At 43.6% G+C, this 17277-nt stretch overlaps 1 protein-coding gene and 1 pseudogene across 1 annotated transcript; both read right to left on the reverse strand.

The window, feature by feature from the left end:
* Positions 1–373: 373 nt before the first annotated feature.
* UBB (ubiquitin B) lies at positions 374–2281 on the reverse strand. The gene is made up of 2 exons (XM_061143583.1): positions 2127–2281; positions 374–1439 (listed from the first exon to the last, which is right to left on the reverse strand). Exon 2 carries the CDS (start codon positions 1431–1433, stop codon positions 516–518), a length of 918 nt encoding a protein of 305 aa, XP_060999566.1. The 5' UTR covers positions 1434–1439; positions 2127–2281; the 3' UTR covers positions 374–515.
* A 12717-nt stretch (positions 2282–14998) lies between these two features.
* On the reverse strand, positions 14999–15375 carry LOC133055612 (enhancer of rudimentary homolog; annotated as a pseudogene).
* Positions 15376–17277: the final 1902 nt, after the last annotated feature.

Here is a 17277-nt window from a genome sequence, read left to right on the forward strand (position 1 = left end):
CTAAGTGTAAAGCACCAGAGGAAAAAAGGACAATAGCCAACCAATAATTACAGGACTTCAGAACACAACTGAACAGCCTCAGAATTTCATTTCTCTGTAATAAGTCTTGATTGTTACCCACTATTTCAGGAGGCAGGAAAGTGCTTTCCCCCAACATGCCTCCGTACTCTTACAATTTGAAATGGTTTTAGTTACACTAGAATCCTATTAATGATCTTGAACAGAGGTCTATACCTTGGCACACGGAATGTCTGCCAAGGACTTAAATTTTGGTCACACAGACAACTGCAGACAAATGCCTTCTTTGAATACCATTTTAACCTGCTAAGAGTACCCACCATTACCATGTATTCAGAACAGACACCAAAAGTGCTACCATGCAAGAAAACTTTTATTAACATTTTGAACAGGTTCAGCTATTACTGAAACCGGTAATCTCTAAACTTAAATTGGGGTAAATGGCTAGAGTGCAGAACGATGCCACCATTGGGCATTATGAATAGAAGATTGAAGAATTAACAGCCACCCCTCAGACGAAGGACCAGGTGCAGGGTCGACTCTTTCTGGATGTTGTAATCAGAAAGAGTGCGGCCATCTTCCAGCTGCTTGCCGGCAAAGATGAGCCTCTGCTGGTCAGGGGGAATGCCTTCCTTATCCTGGATCTTGGCCTTCACGTTCTCGATGGTGTCGCTGGGCTCCACCTCCAGAGTGATGGTCTTGCCGGTCAGGGTCTTCACGAAGATCTGCATACCACCCCTCAGACGGAGGACCAGATGCAGGGTCGACTCTTTCTGGATGTTGTAATCAGAAAGAGTGCGGCCATCTTCCAGCTGCTTGCCAGCAAAGATGAGCCTCTGCTGGTCAGGAGGAATGCCTTCCTTATCCTGGATCTTGGCCTTCACGTTCTCGATGGTGTCACTGGGCTCCACCTCCAGAGTGATGGTCTTGCCGGTCAGGGTCTTCACGAAGATCTGCATACCACCCCTCAGACGGAGGACCAGATGCAGGGTCGACTCTTTCTGGATGTTGTAATCAGAAAGAGTGCGGCCATCTTCCAGCTGCTTGCCAGCAAAGATGAGCCTCTGCTGGTCAGGAGGAATGCCTTCCTTATCCTGGATCTTGGCCTTCACGTTCTCGATGGTGTCACTGGGCTCCACCTCCAGGGTGATGGTCTTGCCAGTCAGGGTCTTCACGAAGATCTGCATACCACCCCTCAGACGAAGGACCAGGTGCAGGGTCGACTCTTTCTGGATGTTGTAATCAGAAAGAGTGCGGCCATCTTCCAGCTGCTTGCCGGCAAAGATGAGCCTCTGCTGGTCAGGGGGAATGCCTTCCTTATCCTGGATCTTGGCCTTCACGTTCTCGATGGTGTCACTGGGCTCCACCTCCAGAGTGATGGTCTTGCCGGTCAGGGTCTTCACGAAGATTTGCATTTTGACCTATAAAAGTTAATAGAGAAAACGTTACTGTCATTTTCAGAATCTTTTACCGCTTTCATAATTGTTCAAAACTAACAGGCTATATTCTAAAACGCCTTAACTACGTCAAGATCTCTCACAAATTTTTTTTTTTTACTTGACAAACGTATCAGTCACTGAAGGCAAAATTCGTTAGTCAAGACGTCTACCTAACAAGCTGGAGACGCGAAAGTACTTTCTGATATCATCATCCAGAACTGTTCAAGTACTTCGTTAAGATCCCGCCCAATTCCCCCCAAACCTAGTAATCATGTCAGCATTTAGATAAAAAACTTGCTTAAACTCAACTGGGAACCGACACCTCCTCCACGGCAGGATTCGAATTAAAAAGGTTTCCAGAAGCCCCCGCCACTACCTCTCTTCCACCTTTCCCCCCTGAAACAGACGCGATGGAATCTCCATCGGTTAAGTGTCCGTTGACCTCTGCCGGCGGGCGCGCGCGCCAACCGCCCCCGCTCCCGACACGTAAACAAGGCCCGTTCTTCCGGAAAGGCCGGGGCCGCGTCACCTCGCTTCCCCTCCCCCACCTCACCCCACCCCATCCGACCCGACCCGACCCCGCCTCGTGGACTCCGAGCCCCCTACGGCTCGCCCTCACGGAAGCCCCCTTCTCCGCTCCTCCCGACGCTCCCGGCTGCGGGCCAGTACCTGTGAGTGAACGCGAAGATGCCTCAAATTCAATCACGCCGCGTCGCCTCCAAGACGACACAGGAAGCCAACAATGCCAGTCGCTTCTAAGTGCTCCGGCTCGGCGGGGCCGAAATTTATACAACGTCTGTTGCGTCACTTATCACTCTTACGTAGGCGTAGTGTTCCTGCGCCGCTAAAAGTAGTTCGCTCGGCCCCACCTCTCGCGACGCAGTTATGTCCTTCGACTGAGCTCTAAATTCCTCAGAACCGGAAAAAAGGATCATAACAAATCAGCTCCCCTCTCCTCCAGATGAGCCTTCTCCTCCTTTAGGAAAAGGTAGGAAAATTATCGGGCGGATGAATTCGAGTTAAGGGGCTCTTCCTCGAAAGCTCTGGAAACTTCCTTGCAGCGCCGGCGCTGATTGGTGAGGGGTGTGAGGCGAGGCCGGCTCTGATTGGTGGGGAAGGCAGCGGCTCTGCTGTTGCTGGGCTTCCGCTGGGGTGATTCGGCAACGACGTTGCTTAGTAACTGAGAGCGCGTGCGCGGCAAAGGCGCGCCGTCAGTGGAGAAGCGTACTTCCGGCTGGGGGTGGAGGTGGGGGTCGTTCTCTCCCGCCTCTTAGGCCCGGACTCCTCAGATGTGTTGTCGGGTTTTAGGTTAGGATATAGCGGGTTCCGCGGTGATTTTCCCGCGAAAGTGGTGGTCTGGAGATGCCCAGGAGCTAGGCGGCGGAGCCCGCAGTTTTTCTGGTGTCAGCCCTGAGGCACAAGCCCTTCTCACATCGGCCCGTTTTATTTTTGTTGTCTGGAGCACAGTTGCGGAACTTTAGTCACGTTGTACAGTTAGGGTGCTTTGGTCATGCTTTGAGGAGACCAAATCTAGACTCTTGGTATTCTGTACTGGGCCCGGTCATTCCTCCATCCGCCCCCCCCCCCCCCCCCCCCCCGCCGCCGCATCGACCGAGGAGGCCCCCTCCCCCGCCGCGGAGGCGTTCACATGACGAGAAGGTTCTTCTCGTCCTCCCTCCACGCGGGACACTCCTCCCTGCAACGTCTCCCACGCAGAGGCCTCCCCCCACACCCTGTTCCTCGCCGCGAACCCCCCACCCCCACGGTGGAGGCCTCAATTCGGAGTCCTCACACTGCTCCACTGCACAGCCCCGCCCCCCAAATCCCCGCTCCAGGTGACCCGGTGGCCGCGCTTAGAAATGCCTCCCTTCTCACATCCCTTTCCCTCACTGCTGTTTGTCCAGATCCCGAATGAAAGATGATGTGGATCGGGGAGCCGAAAACCCACATGGAGAGACAGAATTCACGTACGAGAGAATTCGCGACCCTAGCATTTTTAGTGTCCCATCAATGTGTTGGTTGTGCCAGCGACATTACGGGTGGTTTAACCATCTAGGACCCCGCTGCGGGTGTGGCCGCTGGTCAGCAACGAGATAACCGGGGGAACGTGAGTAAGGCAGACGTGTTTGGGTCCGCAGCCACGCAGCCCGGCGGCTGAGTCATGCTGGTGGGGGTGTAAATAAACATGCGAGTGGCTGTCGCGTAGCAGCAACCTCGCGAAGTTAGGAGGTGGTCTGGAGATGTGCACCTTACTACAGAGTGGCTAGTTTTCACTTAGGAAAGGTCGTGAGTCTAAATGACAATCCTTCAACGCTTAACAGTAAGAGGAGGTACAGTGTGACAAGCATTTGAGTTAACGCCTAGACAGCGATAAATTTATTCTGACTTGCTAAAATCTATTTACATGAATGATAGAAGATAGAAATAGTTTCTTGAAGATAATTTGGTCGATGAGGTAGTTGATGAAACGTTCATGGTACAAAGTATGGATTTTCGTTTTTGTTAGCCTGACGGTCAGTAGTTTGAGCTTGTTTCACTAAGTGACAACTCCTCTTGAGTCATCCCTGTGAATTGGTGGAATGATCTAGAATGGAAATCTCATGGTTTGATACGGTGACATGTCTGGGAATTCTAGCAGTTGCCAAAAGTTAGTCATACAGCTTCCTGGTTTAATGTTTGAACAAAGGGCATTTGGTAACCTCAGCACAGAAAAATGTTTTCAGAAAAGAGGCGTATGCGTGCCATGTTTAATAGACAAGATGAGTTTTTTATGGTGTGTTTTTTAATAAAACTTTTAATAATAGCGTCATTTCTGGTGATTGTAAAAGGTAGTCGGTTAAAAAAAAAAAAAAGAATAGACCGACAGAAATCCCTGAAATCACAAATTTGGAAATCTAGCACAGTACTTGGCATTGTGCTTAATAAATGTTTATTCAGTGAACTGTAGTTTCCCTTTGGTTCAACTGGGGGAAAATGTTGACAGCCTTAGACACTTAAAACACAAAGCAAAAAAAACAGTTCTTATTTAATAACCATGTGCAAATGGTTTTGCCTAGGCAGTCCCTTTGAAAGGAAGAATTTGATTCTAAGATTCAAAGTGATTTTTTACTTAGCTAGAGGTCTTTTAATAAAAATCTGTGAGAAAACTGTTTCCAATTGTAAATTCACAATTGTTTTCTTGACATTATCAGCTGACATTTAAAATACAGAGTTATTCTGTGGTTTGTCATTTCCTTGTTTGGCAGTTTATTGCAACAGAATTATGAGACTAATTCTGATTTCTTACCAGCAAGTTAGAAACTTTGATATTGAGTGCCCAAATGAACACAGAGCAAAATTCTAAATTGTCTTTATATTGGGCCTCAAAATTTTAAAAATCTGTCCATTTAAAAATAGCTATTCAAGGTATTTCTCTGGTGGTCAAGTGGCTAAGACACCATGCTCCCCATGCAGGGGGCGGGGGTTCTATCCCTGGTCATGAAGTAGATTCCACGTACCTCAATAAAGACTGAAGATCTGGAGTAATGCAACTGAGACCCAGAGCAGCCAAATAAATTAATGAAAAATTCTAAAAGAATAGCTATTCAAAAAGATTTTCACTGTGAAAGATTATATACATATATGAAAGTTGGAGATGATATAACAAACACCATATAACCACCACCCAACTTTGTTAAATCTTAACAGAATATCAAAAGCTATTTTGCTTAAGCTTTTAAAAATATTTTTGTGGAAAAAATGGGGTATAGAATTTACGAACTATGCACTTTTTAAAAAACATTTATCTTTGGCTGTGCTAGGTCTTTGTTGATGCGTGGACTTTCTCTAGTTGTGGCGAGCAGGGCCTACTCTCTAGTTGCGGTGTGTAGGCTTCTCATTTTGGTGGCTTCTCTTTTTGTGGAGCAAGGACTCTAGGTACTTGGGCTTCAGTGGTTTCAGCCCACAGACTAACTATACACTTATAAATGTACAGTTTAGTAGTGTTAACTGTGTTCACATTATTGTATAACATATCTAGAATTTTTCATCTTGCCAAGCTGAAACTCTATACCCATTAAATAACAACTCCCCATTTCTCCTTCCCCTAACCATCATTCTACTTTGTATGATTTTGACCATCTTAGGTACATTATGTAAGTGAAATTATACAGTATTCGTGTGTGATAAATTTCCTTTTTTAGGCTGAATAATATTCCATTGTATGTATGCAGCACATTTTGTCTATCCATGTATCTGTCTATGTGGATATGTGGATTTCTTTCACCTCTTGGCTTTTGTGAATAATGAACTGCTACAGTGAACATGGTTGTGCAAATATTTCCTTAAGATCTTGCTTTCAGTTCTTTTGAATATGCACTTACAAGTGAGATTGCTGGATCTTAAGGTAATTCTGTTTTTAATTTTTTTTAAGTGTTTTTCACAGCAAATCCATTTTACATGCCTCCCTAGTGTACAGTTTTGATTGTTCCACATCCTCACACCAACATTTGTTATTTAAAAAAAAAATGATTGTCCCCATGGGTGTAAGATGACACCTCATTGTGGCTTTGACTTGCATTTCCTTAATGATTTATTTTTTTATTTAAAAATAATTACAGGTTCACAGGAACTCACAAAAATAGTAGGTAAGTCTCAATGTCCCCTTCACCCATTTTCCTCCAACGACAACAGCTTACACAATTGTAGTACAATGTCAAAACCAGGAAATTAACATTGGTGTGACACACAGACCTTATTCAGACTTCAGCAGTTTTACATGCACTTCAGTATATTTGCAGTTGTATGCAGTTTTATCACGTGGGTAGTAGATTCATGTCACCCCCACCACGATCAAGGTACAGAGCTGTTTTCATCACTAAAAGGATAACCTCTTGATTACCTCCTTATGGTCAGTCACAGCTTCTCTTACCCCTTCCCTGCAAGCCCAGGGAGTCATTAATCCATTTTGCATCTTTATAATTGTGTCATTTTAAGAATGTTGCATAAATGGAATAGTACAGTATGTAACCTTTTGACATTTTTCATGTAAAATTCATCTAAATTGTTGAATATGTGAAGAGTTCATCCGTTTTTGCTGCTGAATATCTTTCTGTGGTATATGTGTCCCAAAGTTGGTTTATTCATCCACCTACAGCTGGACTTTCAGCTACATATGGAAACTGGGATGTTTCCAGTTTTTGGCTATTACAAATGTTAAGTAACAAAAACTCAACTGAATAAATATAAAGATCACATGACTCTATTCAACAATGTGTAAATCAGGAAACGTCCCATCTAGCAATAGAAAGAGCTCTGTTGAGCTACAGAAAAGAAAAGATTTTTAAAGGCAGAGAGGAAGCAGAAAAAAGGAAAGAATTAGCCAAGAATACCTTGTTTTAGGCCAGGCTGCCTTCCTCTCCTAAGGGGAAGGGCAGAGGTATCCATGAATCACAGGGGTGGATCCTAGTGCTGACCAGGACATTCCAGGTTGTCTGGTTAAAGGTCAGTTTCCTGGGGAAGCTTGTAACTGCAATTGGGTTAGGAATGAAGTCTTAGATTGTTGCCCTGGGGCCTGACACAAGTGACTCCATTTGGGGCATTTTATCTCCTTTTTAACACAGGCTTCTCTGATCATTCATGTATATTTTCGTGTAAGCAGATGTTTTTCTTTCCCTGGGATGAATGCCTAGTAGTGTAATTGCTGGGTTATCAGGTATGTGAATGGTTAGGTCTCTTAAGAAACTGCCATTTCCAGAGGGGTTGTATTATTTACTCTCCACCCCCAGTGTCTGGGAGATGCAGTTTCTTTGCATCCTCACAGCATTTGGAATTGTCACTTTTTTTTTTTAAGTTTTAGCTATGTAATTCTTGTGCAGTGTTTAGATGTTGAATTTTCATTTCCGTAATGATTAATGATGTTGCATGTATTTTCATGTGCTGCTTTGCCATGTGGATTTTGTTTTTGCTGAAATATCTGTTCATCTCTTTTGCCCATTTTGTAATTGGACTGTTTACATTTTTTTACTGTTGAGTTTTGAATGTTCGCTATATATTCTACATACAAATTCTTAGAAAATACAGGTATTTTCTTCCATTCTATAAGTTGTCTTTTCACTTTCTTGGTGGTGTCTTTTGAAGTACAAAGGTTTGTTATTTTGAGATGTCTTAACACCCTATCTTATGCTTACCTGATCTCTTCCACAGTCATCTCCATTTCACCTAAGCAACGAACCTGGACATCACCTAAAAGGATCACACTCTGCTTTCTTAAACCCGAGTACTCAACTCTCAGAATCCAACCTCTTGCCCATCTACCTTTCTGCTTTGTTACATCTGCTCTGTAAACCTTCTAAGACCTGCAATTCCCCAGTTTCCTGTTTTCTCCTCTTCACAGCATCTTTCATAAAGCAAAATTTGAAATTTTTGACCAAGTCCAGTTTATTGCTTCTTTTCTTTAATGGATTGTGCTTTTGGTGTCGTGTCTAAGAGTTCTACACTTAGCCCTAGATCCCAAAGACTTTGTGTTTTCCCTACATGTCAATCTATGATTCATTTTGAGGCTTAAGTCGAAGTTCATTCTTTCACTTTTGGATGTCAAATTCCTCCAGTTTCACCATGGAAACACTATCTTTCCTCCATTGAATTACTTTTGCACCTTTGTTAAAACTCAGTTGGCTGGACCTGTATGAATCTGTGTTAATTTTTTTTTTTAAAGTATTCCCTCTCCAGTGCCAATACTTTTTTTCTCTTCTTGGAGGTAACACAGTGCTGAATTTTATGTTTATCAACCCCAGGAGCCTTTTAAAACTAATAACATACATTAATGTTTCCATAAATACTACATGTTACTATAGATTGAATGTGACCCCCCAGAATTCATGTGTTGAAACCTAGTCCTAGTGTGATGGTATTTGGAGGTGAGGCCTTTGGGGGTGATTAGGTCACAAGAGCAGATTTCCTAAAAATGGGCCAAGTGTCCTTATGAAAGGCCCCAGAGAGAGCCCCCTTGCACCATGTGAGGACATAGGAAGTGGCCCCTCACCAGACACTGTATCTGCCAGCACCTTAATGTTAACTTCCCAGCTTCCAGAACTGTGAAAAATATGTTTTCTATTGTTTATAAGCTGCTCAGTCTGTGATGTTCTATTATAGCAGCCTGAACAGACTAAAACACCTGTTTTTAGACTTTATGTAAATGATGTCATACTCTAGCCATCATTCTACAACTTCCCCTTTTTAATACTGATTTTTGTGGCTTAGCTGTGTTAATAAAGCTAGTTAAATTGCTTTAGCTGCTGTGTAGTATTTTCCTATGTGAAGATATCACAGTTTAACATCAAGATATTCCTAGTTTTCACTGTTACAAAGATGCTAAAATAATTTAAAATTTTTATTTTATGTTTATTTGTTTTTATAAAAAATGTTTCTTTCTTTGTTTTTGGCTTCATCAAGTCCTAGTTACAGCACTCCAGATCTTCATAGTGGCTCACAGACTTAATTGTCCTGCAGTGTGTGGGATTTTAGTTCCGCGACCAGGGATGGAAACCATGTCCCCTGCGTTAGAAGGCAGATTCTTAACCACAGGATCACCAGGGCAGTCCCTTGAAATTTAATGTTGAGCCAAGAGAAAGACTAGGTTTGTTGGTTTCTTTGCTCGTTCAGCAGACATGTCCAGCAGCTTCTGGGAATGGAAGGCTTTGGGGTTGCTGACTTGGGTAGGACATGGTCCCCACCCAAGGGGGTTGTGGTTTTAGTGCCAATAAAGGGGGTCATTGTGATCCTGAGAGTATTTATCCTAATGAGTTGTTGGAGGATTCAATGAGTTAATACATGTAAAGGGTTGAGAAGAAAGCCTGGTTTATAGGGGGTGCTTGATCACTGCTAGATATTTGTGTCAATCTTGAAAGGCAGAAATGGCTTAGTGGTTAAAGCACAGACTGAATTGGGTTGAAATCTTGACTCCACCATTTACTCATTGTGACTGTCAGTGAGTTATTCAACTTCTCTGGGCCTCAGTGTCTTCATGTATATAGAGCAGAGATACTAATAATACCTAGCTTACGGGGTTTTTTATAAAATTTATTTTTTACTATTTATTTGGCGTCATTGAATCATGCAGGAACTTTCTGTGTGGCAGCAGAGCTTAGTTGCTCTGCAGCATGTGGGATCTTAGTTCTCTGACCAGGAATCAAACTCAGGTCCCCTGTATTGCAAGGCAGATCCCTAACCACTGGGGCATCAGGGAGGTCCCCCTTACAGGGTTTTTGAGGGTTGAATGAACCTGCCTTGCAAGATTAGTTTCTCCAGGTAGAATGCTTAGAAAAGTTTTTGGTACACAGGAAGCAGTCAGTAAATGTTAGCTGCACAGATAAGGAGAAGTACATAGACTTTTGTGGGGGCATAGAAGAGGAAGGAGCTGTCTAGCTGCCTGGAGGAGGGTAGCAGAGCAACCCAAAAGTTACCACAAAGGAATTACTTAGAAGCCCAATCTCAGGGAGGAGTCAGGATTGTTCAGAGAGAGGGGAGCAGGTGAAAAGTGAGAAGGCATAGTATGATGAAGAACAGGTGGGTACCTATGTCTGGGATTTAGGGGGACTGCAGGTGGAAAATAAGCCTGGAGAAGGAGGCAGAGCTCAACACTCCAGCAGCTTCACTACCTCCAGCAGTCCTGCCGTCCCAGGCATTTCCCACTTGTGGACCTTGGCACTTGATGTTTCCTTTGCCGAGAACTCTTCTGTGGCTCCTGCTGTCTCCTACTTTATGCAGTGTAAACATCATATCTTCATAAAGGCCTTCTCTAACACCCATTCCTGCTCCCAGTACTCAACTGCAGCACCTTGGTTATTTCTTTCAGAATGACTTCATGTTTACATAGTCCATAATTATATTGCTTACATGGTGGTTTATCTCTTTGTTTCCTCCACTAGAATATAAATTCTATGAGGTACAGACCAGGTCCCTCTGGTTTATCACCATACCTCCACTCTTAGCTGGCTAGCATGCAGCCTAGTATATGGTCCGCACTCATATTTGTCCGCACTAAATATTTGTTGAAAGCGTGAATGACTAATGAAGGACCTGGCTTGCTATGCTGAGGACTTTAGATTCTTCTTGCAGATGCTCTGCATGGGAAGGACATGTTCAGATTCCTACTGTAGAATGATAACTAGGTGACATCATAGCAGGTGCATAGAAAGGGGATGAGATCAGAGACCAGCACTCCAGACATGGTAGCCATTGGCCAAGTAGGAGATAATGAACATCTATGAATAGACCAAATCAACAAAGCTCAGCATCCCTAAGCAAACATCAGGAAAGAACTAGTCAAATCAAATCAAAGCAGAGCACTGTTACTTATTGTTGTTCAGTCGTGTCTGACTCTTTGCGACCCTGTGGACTGCAGTGTGCCAGGCTCCCCTGCCTTCACCATCTCCTGGAGCTTGCTCAAATTCAAGTCCATTGAGTAGGTGATGCCATCCAACCATCTCATCCTCTGTCATTCCCTTCTCTTCCTGCCTTCAGTCTTTCTCAGCCTCAAGGTCTTTTCTAATGAGTCAGCTCTTCACATCAGGTGGTCAAAGTATCTGAGCTTCAGCTTCAACATCAGTCCTTCCAATGAAAATTCAGGACTGATTTCCTTTAAGATTGACTGGTTTGATCTCCTTGCAGTTCAAGGGACTCTCAAGAGTATTCTGCAACACCACAGTTCCAAAGCATCAGTTCTTTGGTGTTCAGCCTTCTTGATGGTTCAACTCTCACATCCATACATGACTACTGGAAAAACCATAGCTTTGACTATACAGACCTTTGTTGGCAAAGTATTGTCTCTGCTTTTTAATATGCTGTCTAGGTTTGTCATAGCTTTTCTTCCAAGGAGCAACTATCTTTTAATTTCATGGCTGCAGTCACCATCTGCAGTGATTTTGGAGTCCAAGAAAATAAAGTCTCTCACTGTTTCCATTGTTTCCCATCTATTTGCCATGAAGTAATGACCAGATGCCATGATCTTCCTTTTCTGAATGTTGAGTTTGAAGCATGCTTTTTCACTCTCCTCTTTCACTTTCATCAAGAGGCTCTTTAGTTCCCCTTTGCTTTCTGCCACAAGGGTAGTGTCATCTGCATGTCTGAGGTTATTGATATTTCTCCCAGCAATCTTGATTCCAGCTTGTGCTTCATCCAGCCCAGCACTTCATAAGATGTACTTTGCGTATAAGTTAAACAAGCAGGGTGACAAGTATTGTTACTTGATCCTTGTTTCAGAGCAGTACCTAGATGACTGACGTAAATGTTTATAGTGTAACAAAATAAAAGATAAGTGGATGGGGAGCTTATAACAGAGGAGAAAAAAAGGAAAATGAAGAGTGAGATGAGTATAGAAAATGCTAGCTTTGAAGTCAATCTGTTTGCTAGAAGTGGGCCACAGATTGTTTTGGTAGTTTTTTTCCCCAACCAGTGTGGAAAGAGAGAGACACAATCAATTACATACATAAGTCCTTGTGATAAATTGTAGTACAGCCATGCAATGGAGTACTACTCAGAATTAAAAATAAATTAATTATACATATATAAACAACATGGATGAATCTCAAAAAAATTATGTTGAGTAAAAGCAGCCAGACAAAAAAGGGTACAGGGTACAGACTGTGTGATTCCATTCCATATAAAATTCTCTGGCTCTGATTCCCTGGCCAGGTATTGGGTAAGATGGTTTTTCTGATGTCTGGTCTGCATTCTGGCCTCCAGGCCTCAGGCTGAGCACAGCATAGTCTCGAATGGGCGTGTCCATCGCTGGAGAATCCAGCAGCTCACTCACTGCCAGTCACTCCTCTGCTTCCTGTTGTTCCCAAGTCAGACCCAGAGTCCTCGCTGTGGCCTTCAGGCCCAGTGAGGTCAGAGGGAGCCTCCTGCTCAGTGCTGCCCCCACTGCACCCCCTCAGTCACTCTAATCCTCCCCCGACAGCCTTCCTTCCCTCTCCCAGACCCTTCTCGCCCTTGCTGCTCTTGGGGCTTGTGTTCGTCCTTCTGCTTGGACTGCTCTTCCTTTTTATCCTGTCATTCAGGTTTCAACTCAGGAGTCTGCTCCTCAGAGAGGCCTTCTCTGACCACACTGTCCTACCCACTGGAATACTTTCTTCTTGCCTTCAGCACACTTATCAATGCCTGAACTTGCTCTGCTCACTCATTTTTCACCTCCTGTACGTTGGAAGCCCAGGAGGTCAGAGACTGTGTTATCTTGGTGTCCAGACTGATGCCTGGGACACAGTAGGTGCTCAGTGGGCATCTGCAGGCTGTAATACTCCCTCCCAGACCAAGTGGGTCAATGTCCAGGCTCACTGGAAGGCCCTGTGGTACAGGAGACCATGGGCTCCAGTGCACAACATCGTCCCTCAGACCCCAGTGGACATCAGCAGGGACCAGTGACCTGTTTGGTCACGTCTAAATGAAAAAATATTTTTGTGTGTTCCTCAATTAGGTAAAGACCTCTTAATTATGATACCACAAATGTAATCTGTAAAATAAAACATTGATAAATTGGAATTAATTACATTCTATCTGCCCAGGGACTTCCCTGGTGGTCCAGTGGCTAGGACTCTGCACTCCCAGTGTAGCGGGCCCAGGTTCAATCCTTGGTTAGGGAGCTAGATCCCACAAGCCACAACTAAGACCCAGTGCAGCCAAATAAATATTTTTTAAAATAAAATCTATCTCCCCAAACCCTCGTATAGGAATATGATGATAACATACTTGCAAATCAGACTCTAAAATGATTAGATGGTTAAATACTATTCTCCCTGGAAGTCTTCGGGGAATGTGGCCATTTTTTAAAAATTGATAAGCACTAGCCAAATATTTATAAAACTTTGGGTAGCTATCCCAACTCAGAGAGCTTGCCTGGGTATTTTCCAAAACTGCCGGATCATTTGTCTGATCCTGCTTCTTTCATTCATTCAGCAAATTCACTGAGTGCTTACTTACAGTCCTGGCGTGCTGCAGTCCACAGGGCCACAAAGAGTCAGACACGACTTAGCAACGGAACAACAACTATGTTCCAGGCATAGGTCAAAGCCCTGAGAACATGATAATAAACAAGACAGATGGAGTTCCTGGTTCAGGGAGCTCAGTTTCTCATAGGGAGGCAGAAAACAAAACAAAATGATCTTTAACATGTTAGGTAGTGATGAGGGCTATGGAATAAAGCTAAGGTTAGAGAGAGATGCTGCTTTATTAGGTAGCACAATGGCCTCTCTGAAAAGGTGGGCATTTGAGCAAACACCTGCTTAAGGTGAAGGAGCCTGTCACGCAAGTGAGGCACAGAGAGTGGAGAGTGGATTCCGGCAAAAACACAGCTGGAGAATGCTTGCTGACGTCCAGGGATGCAAAGGAAGCTGTGACTGGAGCTCAGAGTGAGAGCGAGTGGTGAGAGGCCAGCAGGGGGTCGGGGAAGGTCTTGTGTGGACTGGTTCGTAGGCGATAGTGAAGAGTTTGGATTTTACCCTAATTTTGATGGGACATCCCCTCGTCTGTCTTGCTCACTGCTACATCCCCAGGGCCATGGGCAGGACCTAGCACATAGATAGTAGAGTTGTTTGTTTTTCCCAAATCCACCTGTAGATTTAAGCATCTCCAGTCAAAATTATAACAGGATTTTATGGGGGACTTGAACAGCAAATCTAAAATTTTTATGGTGACTTCCCCAGCAGTCTGTGGTTAAGACTCCCCTCTTCCACTGAAGGGGTGTGGGTTTGATTCCTGGCTGGGGAATACAGCATGCCTTTGGCATGGCCAAAAAAAAATTTTTTTATATGGATGTGCAAAGGTCTGAGAACAGTCAAGACACTCCTGAAGAACCAAGATATCAAGCCTTTATTACATTTTAAAGTTATAATAAGACAATGTGACCAGCTCAGGATCAGTGAAACAGACTAGAAGCTCAGAGAAAGAGCCATGCATATTAAAAAGCCTAATATACATTCGGTAAAGAAGGAACTATTGGAAAAAAATGAAAATATATCCCTGTTCAGTGCCACACCCAAAACTAAATTATGGGTGGATTTAGGCCTTAACTGTAAAAGGCAAGACTTTATATTTTTTACAAGGACATCTAGGCAAATATCTTCATGACCAAGGAAAAGAGCTTTAGTAGATCTTTCATAAATTCAACTACATTAAAACTGGGCACTTGAATTACGGCTAATGAGACTGAGAAACTCAGTTTTATTTATTTATTTTTAACTAAAGAACATTTATTTGTTTTTCACCAAGACTTTGTCTTGAGGACATAACTAAACTGCGCCACCACTCCCCACCCCAGTTTGAAGGAGGATTAGTACAGTGGCTGCTATAAAGCAAGTATGAACAGTTTGAGGGACTGGAACCAACGTTAACTGACAAAAACCAACTTTCATCTAAATCATCATAAAAATGTTTAAGTAAAAAAAGGGTGGGGAGGGAGGCAAAGGCGGTTTCAGATTGAACAAGATCATCACATTTTATCTAATACATTCAGTTCTAGCTAGGATATACCAAAATGGAAACAGGATAAATATAATACAAAACTTCCACTACAGCACGCTGCACACAGCTGTGTTCCAAGCCCACTCCCATCCCCCTAATGCTTCCAAACTCAACTGTTTCCCAGCCTGTTGGGCCTGTTGATGAAGGAGCACGTAGATCTTCTCTTTAATACAATGTTTGTTATAAGGCTGGTATGTCTGGGTATCAGCTGGGTAAACAACGCAGCTGAGGTCTGCTAGGTCATCAATAAAATCAAACAACTGACTGATATCATATGTGATAGAGGGGCTGTTGGGATTCATTCTCTTCAGATGTTCTTCATACATTTTACAAACACCTTCCATACACTCATTCACAGATTCACAGCGTAAGTTCTACCTTCTGGCCTCTTCGTAGGCTGTACCGGTAAGATGATGTGAGACATTGCGCCAAAGTCTCCCGCTGCAGCCCAGAAACTCAGTTTTAAATTGTGTTTAATTTTAATTGTTGTCACATATGACTAGTGGCTGCTATATTGATAGCACAGATCTAGAGTATATGAAGAAGATAGAAGAGGAAATAGGATGGAATAAACATAAAAAGCTGGGGTTTCCCAGGTGGCGCTAGCGGTGAAGAACCTGCCTGCCAGTAAGAGACACAGGTTCGATCCCTGGGTCAGAAAGATCCCCTGGAAGAGGGTATGGCAACCCACTCCAGTATTCTTGCCTGGAGAACTTGTGGACAGAGGAGCCTGGCGGGCTACTGTCCATGGGGTTGTGAAGAGTTGGACAGGACTGAAGTGACTGAGCATGTACGCAAACATAAAAAGTTGTTCAAGGAGATCAGGAATAAACAAATTAAAACCATGATGAGATACCACTTCATAACCTGCAGATGTGCAGGGATTAAAAAGTCAGACAATATCCACTGTGGTGAGAGTTTAACTTGTTACAACCCCTTTGGAAAACAAAGTTGAGCAAGAATAGTTCCTGGATCCAGCAATATCACTTCAGTTATTATAGAAGAAAAATTACCCTCAGTCTGGCCTATGGGTTTACATAATTCACAAACAGGTAGCATTCCTAATAACATATTTGAGCAATTTTATGATAGATTTTAACCAAAATACCAAAATAAGATCTCTTCTGAGATACTAGATAACCATACTTTAATTTGAGTCTTAACTTTTTTCTTTTTTGGCTGCACTTCATGGCACATGGGATCTCAGTTCCCTGATCAGGGGTTGAACCTGTGCCCCCTGCATTGGAAGCTGGAAGTCTTAACCACTGCACCACCACAGAAGTCCCCAGGAGTCTAAAGATCTTTTTATTTATTTATTGGGTCTAAAGAGCTTTAATTAGATGTTTCTATAGTACACAGTCTAACAGAGATTACTGTGCTAATGTGATTTGTAAGAAGTTGGTCTTCATCCTCATTGCTATGATAGAGCTTCTACACCCTAGAAATTTTCTAAGTGGTCAGAGTGATAAAGATGTCTTATTATTCATAATGAGCACTTTTCAACCTTCCCAGAGTTTGTGTTAATGACGCGACTTTTGGAAAGGCCTTAAATTTGGGGGCTGTTTGTCAGAAGGTTGGAAGCTTAAGCCCTCCTCCCCCACCTTGAGGGAGGAGAGAGAGGGCTGAGGCTCAATCAGTCGTCAGTGGCCACTGATTTCATCAATCACACCTACGTAATAAAGCCTCCATAATGACGTATGGCAAAAAACCATCCCAATACTGTAAAGTAGTTCTCCTCCAATTAAAATTACAAACAAATCTCTAAAGTACAGGGTTTGGAGAGCTTGTGACGGTGAACAGTGGAGATGGGACAAGTGGCGGTGAGAGTGGTCCCAGAGAGGGATGGAGGGTCTGTATCTCTTCCTGTATACATTCCTGGCCCTGTGCGTCTGCTCCCGAGATATGTCCTCTGTGATAAACAGGGGATCTGGTGGGTAAACAGTTTTCCTGGTGTCTGTGAGCCAATTGAACAAATCAGTCAAACTCCAGGAGGAAGGAGGCCATGGGTCTGGGTCAGAAGCACAGGTGACAACCTGGACTTGGAATTGGCGTCTGGGGAGGGGGAGGTGAGGGGACAGTCTGGTGGGACTGAGCCTTTAACCTTTGGGATCTGATGATAACTCCAGGCAGGCGGCATCAGACTGAGTTAAATTCTAGGACACCGAGCTGGTGTTGGAGGATTTCTTGGTAAAGGACCGCACCCCCCTACCTTGTCTATCAGAGCCCTTTGTTCTTATAGCAAGACTGTAATAAAACCTTGGCATGTACTCATAATTAAGTTATCTGAAAAGATTTTTAGACACTATATCCTAGAGAATCGCTTGCA

Source organism: Dama dama, chromosome 5 (genome assembly GCF_033118175.1).
Source record: "Dama dama isolate Ldn47 chromosome 5, ASM3311817v1, whole genome shotgun sequence".
NCBI classification, from domain to species: Eukaryota; Metazoa; Chordata; class Mammalia; order Artiodactyla; family Cervidae; genus Dama; species Dama dama.